The sequence below is a fragment of the Lynx rufus genome, unplaced genomic scaffold (genome assembly GCF_022079265.1).
Source record: "Lynx rufus isolate CCGP_SWC_20201006 ecotype Redwood Valley unplaced genomic scaffold, mLynRuf1.p SCAF_4, whole genome shotgun sequence".
In the NCBI taxonomy this organism is placed as follows: domain Eukaryota; kingdom Metazoa; phylum Chordata; class Mammalia; order Carnivora; family Felidae; genus Lynx; species Lynx rufus.
The window spans coordinates 3784103-3796214 of record NW_025814856.1 but is presented as its reverse complement, the minus strand read 5'-3'; the positions used below and the strand labels follow the sequence as shown (position 1 = coordinate 3796214).

General features: G+C 51.4%; 1 protein-coding gene across 1 annotated transcript in view; it reads left to right on the top strand.

The window, feature by feature from the left end:
* The window catches only part of LOC124522820 (complement C3-like), a 46027-nt gene extending 37959 nt beyond the window's left edge, over window positions 1–8068 (top strand). The window contains exons 29-41 of the mRNA XM_047094454.1: window positions 907–1070; window positions 2151–2309; window positions 2453–2512; window positions 2629–2719; window positions 2837–2888; window positions 4194–4281; window positions 4363–4452; window positions 6257–6362; window positions 6570–6659; window positions 6836–6919; window positions 7477–7560; window positions 7652–7787; window positions 7884–8068. Coding sequence (XP_046950410.1) covers window positions 907–1070; window positions 2151–2309; window positions 2453–2512; window positions 2629–2719; window positions 2837–2888; window positions 4194–4281; window positions 4363–4452; window positions 6257–6362; window positions 6570–6659; window positions 6836–6919; window positions 7477–7560; window positions 7652–7787; window positions 7884–8025 — 1346 coding nt within the window. The 3' untranslated portion in view covers window positions 8026–8068. The remainder of the gene's footprint in view (window positions 1–906; window positions 1071–2150; window positions 2310–2452; window positions 2513–2628; window positions 2720–2836; window positions 2889–4193; window positions 4282–4362; window positions 4453–6256; window positions 6363–6569; window positions 6660–6835; window positions 6920–7476; window positions 7561–7651; window positions 7788–7883) is intronic.
* Window positions 8069–12112: the final 4044 nt, after the last annotated feature.

The window sequence follows — 12112 nt, the reverse complement described above, 5'->3', positions numbered from 1 at the left end:
GTAATATACCGCATCAGGTTTGCACTCACTGATGTAACATGTGTCAGTACATATACTGAGGTGGTTTAGCACAATGGAAGCTTGTTGTTGGTGGACAGCTCTCTTCCAGACAGTCATGTGGAGATCTGGGCCTCTATCTTTTCATGACTTTGCCACCACGGGGTGCTTGGGATCCACTCCATGTAAGCATAAGGGGAAATGGTCAGGTGGATTGTTTAAGGGAGGTAGACCAGGCATGGAAGGGGCCCCTAACATTGCCAGTGTCCATTCCATCATACAGAGCTCGGTCATGTGGCTGCACCTGCCTGCAAAGACTTTTGGGAGATGTAGTCCAACTGTGTGCCCAGGAGGAGGGAGCAGTGTTTTTTTTTTTTTTTAATGTTCATTTATTTTGAAAGAGAGGGCATGAGCAGGGGAGAGGCAGAGACAGTAGGAGACAGAGAGTGCAAAGCTGGCTCCGTGCTGACAGCAGACATCCTGATGTGGGGCTTGAACTCCTGAACCGTGAGATCATGACCTGAACCAAAGTTGGAAGCTCCACCGACTGAGCCACCCAGGTGTCCCTGAGGAGGGAATGCTTTTTAATGATGATCTCTGCCACAAGTGCTTTCGTGGGCACTTGGGACATCGCAGTGAATACAGCACAGCCCCTGCCAACGTGGTTCACATTCCAGTTGAGGAAACAAATGAGTAAATAGATTGCTATAGAGCATCACAGTGTTAGGACAGGACAGCACATGATGTTTTGAGAGACAGAGGGAGGGCCTCACAAACTCTTGTCAGTCAGGACACCTGAACACCAAGGAGTCTATTGTGAGTCTTTTTCTGAGTTTTCTTGAGCCATCCCAAGACTGGACAGCGCAGTGAGCATGGGGGACGGGATGCGGGGGGTGCATCTCTTTGCAGAGAAGACAAGTTGGGAGGAGCCTGGCAAGCACCTCTACAACGTGGAGGCCACATCCTATGCCCTCTTGGCCCAGCTGGTGCTCAAAGACTTTGACTCTGCTCGTCCCATCGCCAGCTGGCTCAATGAGCAGAGATACTACGAAGGTGGCTATGGCTCCACCCAGGCAAGTGACCCCATATCCCCCAGGCACCTGCATGCCTACCTCCTCTGGCTTCCCACTGGTCTCCCAGAGAACATGTTAACCAAGAGGGGCAGTCCTTCTGTCCCACAAGCCACAGTGGCTGTAATGGAATTGAGAGGTCAGGATTTTTTAGTTGTGAACCCAGTGGAAGATTCCAGACTACATTCTGGATGCCCAAGCTGTGTTCTGAGCCTCCTGATATCTAGACCAGGATCCCAGTTCCACCAGCACCCAGAGTTAGTTCATCTTACTGTGGGTTCTAGATCATGTTCTTGGACATCATCTAGGACAGCATATAAGCCTCTCTGACCCAGGAGAGTGGGTTCTAGGACACGGTTTCAATAGCCTCAGTCTCCAGTTGACCCCTTTCTTCCTGGAAAGCTGCCAGTCTCTGTCCATTTGAAATCTAGAGCATATGATCAGTAACCCCAAGATCCAAATTCATTCCTTTTTTTTTTAATTTTTTTTATTTTAACGTTTATTTACTTTTGAGACAGAGAGAGACAGAGCATGAGCAGGGGAGGGGCAGAGAGAGAGGGAGACACAGAATCCAAAACAGACTCCAGGCTCTGAGCTGCCAGCACAGAGCCCGACACGGGGCTCGAACTCACGGACCACGAGATCATGACCTGAGCCACAGTCGGACGCTTAACTGACTAAGCGACCCAGGCGCCCCTCCAACTTCATTCCTTTTACACAAATGGGTTCTAAACACATTCTCAGTGGCTCCAAACCTTTGTCCTAGACTCTGCCCTGGATGGGTTGTGCCATATTTTCAATGGTGCTAGAGTTTCAGTCCTATACCTACAATTTCTGGTGGATTCTAGACCTGTTCTCAGTGTGTCCAAGCTCTTGTCTAAGCCACTGTCCCTTGGAGAATCAAGAACAAGTCCTCAGTGTCTAACAACCCCTAATCTTATCCTCACCTTCTCTGGGGGAGGGGGTCCTAAGCTATAGTCCCAGTACCCCCTTCCCTCTGATCTGAGTCTCTTCCTTCCCCAGTGGGTTCTAACCACTTTCTCAGTCTCCTGGCTCACGCTCGTTCTTTCTCATGGGCTCTAGGCCACCTTCATGGTGTTCCAGGCCTTGGCCCAATTCCAGAAGGATGTCCCTGACCACAAGGACCTGAACCTGGAAGTATCCATTGAACTGCCCAGCCGCAGCTCTGCCATCAGGCACACCATCCTCTGGGAATCTGCTAGCCTCCAGCGGTCAGCAGAGGTACAACTGCCTAGCCAAACGTTTGCCGTCCCCCTCCACAACAACCAGTGTTTGCCACAGGCAAGAAATAGGGCATATGACTGTAGCAACCAGGGGAAGGCTTGGTTCCCAAATCCTCTCTCTTCTCTCCCTGCTCCCTGCAGACCAAGAAAAATGAGGATTTTGTAGTAACAGCTAAAGGGAAAGGACAAGGCACCTTGTCGGTAAGGAACAGGAACACACACCAGCTTGGCCCGCCTTCTCTCAGCCCCTCTGGCCCCGAGGGACGCTCTTCTCAACTCAAGTGGGCTGACACTGCACTGCCCTGTGATCTCACCAGGTGGTGACAATGTACCATGCCAAGCTCAAAAGCAAACACACCTGCAAGAAGTTTGACCTCAGGGTTGATATACGACGAGCTCCTGAAGATGGTAAAAGAGTTAAGACCCTACCTGTTACCCTTCCCCCGCCCTCATTCTAATGTCTGCCTCCTTCCTGAGTTGGGACCCAGGGACATCCCCCTCCCATTTTTCTGTCTGTGTTTCTAGTCAAGAGGCCTCAGGAAGCCCTGGACACCATGATCCTTGACATCTGTGCCAAGTAAGTGATGGGTCACTGGGGGTCATCTTGGCCATTCCTCTGTCTATAGCAAGACTTCTCCTTTCCATGACCTAATCCTTTCTAAGAGCATATTGTGCATCTGGTATTGTCTGAAGTACCTGCCAGGAGGTGGGTACCCCAGGCAGTCCTCACTTTGCATTGGCAGTCCAACACGAGCGATGGCCCCATAACCTGAAATTATTCAAGCACTGTCAACAAATCAGTGGGGGAAGTTGCCATTGTTGCATGACCTTTAAAGCGTTTTATCACAGCTTCAGAACTCTCAAACTGCCAGTTAGGAGGGTACAGAGAAATGGAAATTACAGTAACATGAGAATTTGCTTAGCATGCTGTAAACTACAACATTAGAACATGGAGATAACAAGCAGTTCTTGTTCTCCTTTGTAAAACACTTACCAAAAGTGCTGTGGGTCTTCCTTCTGTTGTGTCACTTGGGGTAGGGATTGAGCAGGCATCTTTCCTGTGACATAGTGAACTGTCACGCTCCCTTCTAAGTTAGGTCAGCTTCCAACTCTAATCTTCTGAGCGGCCGATGTCACAAGAGAGCCGGTCGGCCCCTCCAATGGCAGCAAGGGTGACATTCGCACAGTCTGCTGCTCCTTCTCTAACTCCGTTTCTGTGCTTTCAAATTTTGCCTCCAGTGTCTTCATTTCTCTGCTGCCTTTCATCCTGGCTGGCAGATCCCCCTGCCAGTTGACCAGTTTTGTGAAACGTCATGCGGTTTATCCCTGGGAGATAAGGAAGTGCCACAACCACAGGCCTTGCTGTCTGTGCATGAACTGCTCGGTGCCCCATCACAGACAGACTTTGAAAGGAATGACGTGCTTGGTCACTGACCGTGATGCGTGTCTGTGATTTGCACAATGATTGGTGGACCCAAGATCCAGAGACAAGATTTGTACTCGTACTTTATGCAATTACGACTAATGTCCCCTGGTGCTGGGGGCCTGGCGTTATCGAGCTAGAGCATGGTAACATTTTCTCGTCTGCACTTTCTGGACGAATTGAGGCATGGAGAGGTCAAGTGACTCATCAAATGTCATATGGAGCTGGGATTTGAACCCGTGCAAAGGGGCTCCAGAGCCTGAGCTTTTAGTCACCTTGACCATGACACTGCCTTTCCTTTATTCCGTTTGGGGAGTGTTTCCCACAATCTAATATCCTTCTGTGCTGCTGTGTGGGAACCAGTAACCCCAGTCTCTGACCAGACCCCCTTGTGCAGACACTGTGCCCCAGGGCTGACCCTACCCTGGGACCCAAGTGCCCTCTCCCTGCCCTATTCAGGTACCTGGGAGACCAGGATGCTACCATGTCGATCCTGGATATATCCATGATGACTGGCTTTTCTCCTGACACTGGTGACCTTGACCTGGTATGAAGGGCTTGGGCTTGGGGGCTGGCATCAGTGGACAAAGGCTTGAGGGCAATTTTCACAAGTCTTACCCTTCCGCAGCTGAGCAACGGTGTTGACAGATACATCTCTATGTACGAGCTGAACAAGGCCTTCTCAAATAAGAACACCGTCACCATCTACTTGGACAAGGTAAGGCTTCCAATGGGGATCTGACGTCTACCAGGCAGGCCTCATTCTGGGCCACACCAAGCCCAGTCTAGGAAGTAAGGGGTCTCTGCTGCTGGGTGGTGGAGGGAAGGGGCATAAAAAGAAGGTGGACAACCCAGGTCCTCTCATCTTTTCTAAGCAGCTTACCTTCTGACCAGTCTCCTTCTAACCTCATTTTACACTTGCTTCCTCCAACTTCTCATCATAGTCCTAAACAACTTTTGAAAGGAGCCACTTGGGTTTAAAAAATAAAGTGCTCAGTGCTGAAAAGCATTCCCCTTGCTCCGCACCCCCTGGGTTTTCTCTCTCCGTGTTTGCTCTCCATCTGACTTTCTGTCACTGCCTTCTTCTCTAACATTGACTTGAGCTTCCTCCTCTCCCCTACTTACATCTTTCCGTTTCCCTATCCTCACATGCCCCCTGCTAACTTCCAAAATTCCCAAAGTCCCCTCACCCCATATTAGTCAGCATAAGTAACACTAGCTGCTGTAATAAACCTCTCGAGAATATGAGGGTCCCAACACAAGAGTCTTGTGCCTCCCACTCAGGTAAAGTCCAGTTGGGAGGCTAAGGAAAGGGTTTTCTGCTCCACACAGTAAGTCAGGGATCTGCTCACATTCCTTCTTGGGGCTCTGCAATCCCTAGGATCTTAGAGTCCTCTGCTGGACCCCTCCTCTCTGGAAGAAAAGAGGATTGTGCATGAGCTAGTGGTTGACGTTTTCTTGTACTGGACTTTTTGTGCACTTAAATTTTTATAGGATTCCAACCTTACAGGGAAATTGCAGAGCAGTAAAACACAGTTCCATATACTCTCTACCCAACTTCATTAAGTGCTAGCCTGTCCCTCCAGTACACCTGTCTATGCATATCTATTTCTGTTTCTCTCTCTGTCCCTTTCTTTGTCTTTATTTTTTCAGCTTGAATGGGGTATCATTGACATATAAAATTGTGTAAGTTTAAGGTGCATAACATAATGATTTGATGTATGTGTATATTGGGAAATGATCACCACCATAAGTTTACTTAACATATTTATTACTTCACATAGTTTTAATGCATGCGTGTGTGTGTGTGTGTGTGTGATGAGAACTTTTAAGATCTACCCTCTCAATAAGTTTTTCTTTTCAGTTTTCTAATGTTTATTTATTTTGAGAGAGACAGAAAGAGAGAACAGAAGCAGGGGAGGGGCAGAGAGAAGTAATGACAGAATCCCAAGAAAGCTCTGTGCTGTCCAAGCAGAGCCCAATGTGGGGCTCAAAGTCACAAACCCATGAGATCATGACCTGACCTGAGATAAAGAGTCAGATATTTAACCGACTATGCCCTCCTGGTGCCATCCCATAACAACTTTTAAATATAGCATTCAGTACCATTAGCCATGGATGTTTTCATGGGCAGAGACAGCAGTCTGGTGGCCAGAACTCAATCACATGGCCACACTGAACTAGGAAAGGAAGCTGGCAGGGATAATGTAGCTTCAAGCCTTGGAGAAGTGGAAATGGCTGTGTTGAAGTGCTCATCAGTCTTTTGGTGGAGACTCCCGCTCCCTCACTTTCTCCACCACTGTCTCAACCCCCAGGACCCTATGCTGGGCTCCGTTCCGTGTCGCCCCACTGACCAGTCTCGTCCTTCCCCCCAGATCTCACACGACCTGTCGCCCCACTGACCAGCCTCCTCCTTCCCCCCAGTCCTCACACGACCTGTCGCCCCACTGACCAGCCTCCTCCTTCCCCGCAGATCTCACATGACCTGTCGCCCCACTGACCAGCCTCCTCCTTCCCCCCAGATCTCACACGACCAGGAGGACTGTCTGACCTTCAAGGTGCACCAGTACTTCAACGTGGGGCTTATTCAGCCCGGGTCGGTCAAGGTGTACTCCTATTACAACCTGGGTGAGCAGCCCACCTAGGGTCTGGGGGGTCTGGGGGGCTGGGGGTCCTGAGGGTCCAAGGGATCCGTGCGAGGCAGGGGCCTGAGGGTCCCAGGGTTGGGGACCTGGCCTCTCCAGGTCTGAGGGACTGGAGTTGGGAATCCAAGCCCCTGGGTCTCTGGGCTGGAGGCCCTAGCCCTCTGACACCTCCCTGCCACTCTGCCCACAGATGAGAATTGCATCCGGTTCTACCACCCAGACAAAGAAGACGGGTTGCTGAGCAAGCTCTGTCACAAAGACATGTGCCGCTGTGCCGAGGGTGGGTGCAGAGAAGCATGGAAGGGTGGACACACACCCCCGGATCCTCCTTCCATGGGGGTGGCCCAAGGGGGCTCTGAAAGCCCACACCCAGTGGACACCCACACGGACCCAGGGGCTGGGGGCCCTGGACAACGCGTGTAATACCACCATGTCCCCCACTCATCCACCACACAGAGAACTGCTTCATGCACCCGATGGATGAAAAGATCACCCTGGACGACCGTCTGGACAAGGCCTGTGAACCAGGAGTAGACTACGGTGAGTGGGCACGTGCACGTGGGTGCCTGGGTGAGCGACACTGTGTGGCCATGGCTGTGTGCGTGACTGGCTGTGAGTGCCCCTGGCTGCATATGGCTATACGTCAGCCTGTGGTTGCAGCCGATGTGTGTGTGGGTGTAAATGTGTTATGAGGGGCCATGAGTGCATGGGGAGCCACGCTAATGAGTCGGCCGGGTGTGCAGCCAGTGTGAGAGCGGATATGGTCGTCTGCCCGTTGTGTGTGTGACATTGTAGTCGTGCCAAGCCATGGAGATGAGAGACAGTGCTTCTGGGGGATAGTGGATGGGAGGTTATGCATAGGACTCCACTGTGGTGAGTGTAATTGTGCACATGGCCGTGTGTGGCTGTGTGACGTGGTGGTTGTGGGAAGACATGTGGCAGGTGTGCTACTGGGGGGCAGGGACTATTGCACGTGTGGCTGTGACCCTGCATGTGTCTGCTTGGGGACGCCATACACCCAGGTGCGCCTGCAGCTGAGGGTCCCCGCAGCCCCCCTTGCCCGTGACCCCACCGTCCTTCCCCTCCTCCCCCATCAGTGTACAAGACCAGGCTTCTCAAGAAGGAGCTGTCAGAAGACTTTGATGATTACGTAATGGTTGTCGAGCAGATCATCAAATCAGGTCAGCCCTGCAGTCTGTGTTCTGTCTTTCCACTTCCTTCTTGCTGGTTCCCTGCCCTCCCCCACTCAGCGTCCCTGTCCGTCCCTTCCAGGCTCTGATGAGGTGCAGGTTGGACAGGAGCGCAGGTTCATCAGCCACATCAAGTGCAGAGAAGCCCTGAAGCTGCAGGAGGGGAAACACTACCTCATGTGGGGCATGTCCGCCGACCTGTGGGGAGAGAAACCCAAGTGAGTGTCAGCCCTGTGCATGCCCCACCCCCCACAGTGGGTCGCCCCTTCCCATGCTTTCCCTGCCCTGATCCTGACCTGCCGTCCTCCCCCCAGCATCAGCTACATCATCGGGAAGGACACCTGGCTGGAACAGTGGCCAGAGGCTGATGAATGCCAGGATGAGGAGAATGAGAAGCTGTGTCAAGACCTGGCCAACTTCACTGAGAACATGGTTGTCTTTGGCTGTCCCAGCTGACCCCTGCCCACAGTCCCCACAATAAAGCTTCACTGAGAGTTCATGTGTCTCCCAAAGTCGGAAGGTCTTGGAGAGGGAGGAAGAGGCAGCTGTGATCCCCTGCTTCCTCCCCTGCAACTCCTTCCTCCCTGTGGATCACCTGCACGTTTGCTTCCTCCCCCGGGGAGCCCGTGCCCACATGCACCTGCACTGCACCTGCACGTAGTCTGAAGTGAGCCTGCATTTGCGCCAAGTGCTCACCTACTTGCTGTCTTTCCACCTGCATCGTGACCTGTGTGTCCTCTGCCTCCTCCTCTGGGTCCTCACCAGTATCTTCACCTACATCCTTCTCTCATCCACTGTGTGGGTACCAGTATCCTCACCTGCTTTACCCCAGCCCTCCCGAGCATCATTATGCACGAGGGCTCCACAGTCCTCTGCCTCCTCACTATCCTCCCACCTGGACCCTCCCCCTCCTCACCTTCCTCCCACCTGGACCCTCCACCTCCTTATCTTCCTCCCCTCCTGGATCCTCCCCCTCAATCCCTTCCTCCCACCTGGACCCTCACTCTCCTCACCTCCTCCCACCTGGGTCCTCCCCTCCTCACCTTCTCCCCACTTGCCCCTCATCTGCAGCTCCCTTACAACTCCATTCACTACTTTGCCTGCATTTCAAGCGGCTGTGCCCAGAAGGGGGCGTTAAGGGGCAGGCTGGGCTCATTTCCACTGGAGATATGCGTGAACCAGGGAGGGGAAGGAATGAGTCAGCATTCAAGGGCTGAAGGGGGGTTGTCGTGGGGGTATTGCGGTCACAGCACCACCTGCACTGCATCGGGGGCAGCAGTCACAGGTGAATAGTTTCACTCTCTGCAGACGGAACTGAGTCCCTGGATGTCTCTTGTGTTTAATAACACCACTAGTACGTCTAGGTCTGTAGATGTTGGGATCCAGTCCCTGACTCTAGATGAGGTCATCATGGGAAAAGCCCTGAGCCTGGCAGTCACCCCTTCTCAGCCCATTTCCTGTATGAAATTGGCTGTGTCCTGTGAACCCCACTGGGTCCTGTGAACCCCACCTCCCAATTCCAGGAATATGAGGGAAATATATAACCGTCCCTCCTGCTACTTCCAGTCCCTGGTTGTCAGCACCCCTGTCAAGGGGAGACTCAAAAGTCCTCATCACTCACTAGGTGTCCCAGCCGACCTCTGGCAGGTTGCCCCTCCGGCCACCTTTATGTCCTTCTTGTCATGGTTTTTCATGCCAATTCCCCCTTTCTTCTGCCCTGGGATTCATTTTCTTCCTTTTTTTTTTCAGAAAAAAAACAAAGACACTGGGTATTGTTCTGTTTGGGCACCTGTGGTTCCAGACTGCGAACAGCACAGACCTGATCATGAGACTCACGTTCTAAAGACAGTGTAGAGTTGATTTCAGACAGTTTAGGTATCCAAAAAGGAATGAAGAACAGGGCACCGTGAGAAAACCTGCCTACGTTGGGGCCACCACTACGGTCATTTAGATCAAATAGTGGTCATTTTTTTTTAAATTTTTTTTTTTAATTTTTTTTTCAACGTTTATTTATTTTTGGGACAGAGAGAGACAGAGCATGAACGGGGGAGGGGCAGAGAGAGAGGGAGACACAGAATCGGAAACAGGCTCCAGGCTCTGAGCCATCGGCCCAGAGCCCGACGCGGGGCTCGAACTCACGGATCGCGAGATCGTGACCTGGCTGAAGTCAGACGCTTAACCGACTGTGCCACCCAGGCGCCCCCAAATAGTGGTCATTTTATGTGTCAACCTAGCTAGGCTATGGTTTACTCAAACACTGATCTCCATGCTGCTGCATAGGTAAATCTTAGATGTGATTCACACCTACAGTCAGTTGACTTTCAGGTTACACTTGATGATGTGAGTGGGCCTCATCCAATCAGTTGAAGGGCAGAAGAGGAAAAGAATCGGTTTCCTAAGGAAGATGGAATTCAGGATATCAGCATAGAAATTTCTAGCCTTTAGACTCAAAACTATAACATCAACTCTTAAATGAATCTCCAGCCTGCTGGCTTGTCTGTGGATTTTAGACTTGCTAAACCCCAGTCACATGAGCCAATTCCTTAAAATAAATTGTGTATGTGTGCATGTGTGTGTGTGTCTGTGTGTGAGTGCACATAGATGATAGGTAATAGGTGGTAGATGGATGGATGGATGGATGAGTGGACAAATGGATGGATGGATGGATGGAGATATATTACTGGCTCTCTTTCTCTGGAGAGTCATGACTAATGCAGATGGCCAGGGAATACAAAGAAACCTATCATGAGAAGGGGTTTCTTAAGCCAAAACACAGATGACAAAGAGGAGAAAGCCTTGGAGGATTTGAGCCACGAGGCGGAATGTGCTAGCCCCTGACCACTCCGTGGGAAGCTACTGCAAGATTTTTTTTATTTTTTTTAATGTTTATTTATTTTTGAGACAATGCGAGAGACAGAGTGCAAGCAGCAGAGGGACAGACAGAGGGAGACCCAGAATCAAAAGTGGGCTCCAGGCTCTGAGCCGTCAGCCCAGAGCCCAACGCGGGACTCAAACTCATGAACCATGAGATCATGACCTGAGCTGAAGTCGGATGCTTAACTGACTGAGCCACTCAGGCACCCCAGCTGCTGGAAGACATGAAGGCTGACTTATGTGTTTGGAAAGCTGATGGTAGCAATTCCAATCCTAGCTATGTGCCCAGAGACTTGGAAGCTGGTACCCAGACAAATATACGTGCGAGCATGCTCATAGCAGCCCTTTGCCCAGTAGCCCAAAGGTGGAAACGACTGAAGCGTCCCTCAGTGCGTGAATGGGCAAGCAAACTGGGATGTGTCCATACACTAGAACATTCCTCAGCCCTAACAAGCAAGGACCTGGCTGAGACTTGAAAACATTATACTCAGTGAAGGAAGCCAGACACAAAAGACCACAGGTTGTGTATTTCCACTTTTCTGAAATACCTGAACTATTCAGGACAGGTAACTCCATAGAGCAGGAAAGCTGACTAGTGGTTGCCGAGGGCTGGGAGGCCTGGGGGATGGGGACTGCTTTATGGGTATGGGCTTACCTTTCTAGGTGCTGAAAACGTCTGGGGACCAGACAGAGTTGTCCGACTGTGGAAATGCCCTAAATACCGCTGAACTGCTCACTTTAAAATGGTTGCTTTTATGTTATGTGAATTTCACCTCTAAAATAAAAGAAAATAGTAAATTAAATTAAACCATATAAATTAAAGGAAACAAATACACAAGTTCACACTTGTAGAGGGCAGAGAATGAATTAGGAAGTGGCAAGAGGCAGAGAGAACGTCCAGCTGGAAACCACTGCAAGAGTCAGGCCAGAAATGACGGATGCCCTAGTGTGTTAGTGCAGTCTGGCGGCTGTAACAAGATGCCCTACACCGGGCGCCTCAAACGGCAGACATGCATCTCTCAGGGTTCCGGAGGCTGGAAGTCTGAGACACAGGTGCCAGCTTGGTCGGGCTCTGGTGAGGGCTCTGTTCCTGGCTTGTAGACAGTGGCCCTCTCACTGGGTCCTCAAACGTCTTCAAATGGCAGAGACGGAGAGGAAGAGGGAGAGAGGGAGGGAGAGAGTCTCCTGTCAGGGGCACTCATCCCATTCAGGAAGACTCCACCCTCCTGACCTAACCGCCTCCCCAGGGCCCCACCTACAGAGGCCATCAGGTAGGTGATCAGGACATCACCAAATGAACGGGGGGAGGGGCACACTCGGCCCACAGCACTTCGCAAAGGCAGTAGCAGTGGGTCTGGAAACAGGCGGCTGGGTTCAGATCAGACGTTGAGACTGAATGGCCAGGGCTTGTGAAAAGGTGGGATGTGGGGGAGAAGAGAAAGAGGGCTCCTCAGGCCAGTTCGAGGTGCCCCCGGGACGACTTCCAGGCCTTGGATTCAGCCTAGTTAACCTAGCGGCTGGTGGTTACACCACCTGTCTGTGAGTTCCAATTTGAACTTGCATCCATGCATGCACGCATGCACACACACACTCACAGGCACACTCATGCACGTGTACACACATCCACACATGCAGGCGTATGTGTGTCTGCACCTGCACACACTTGCAT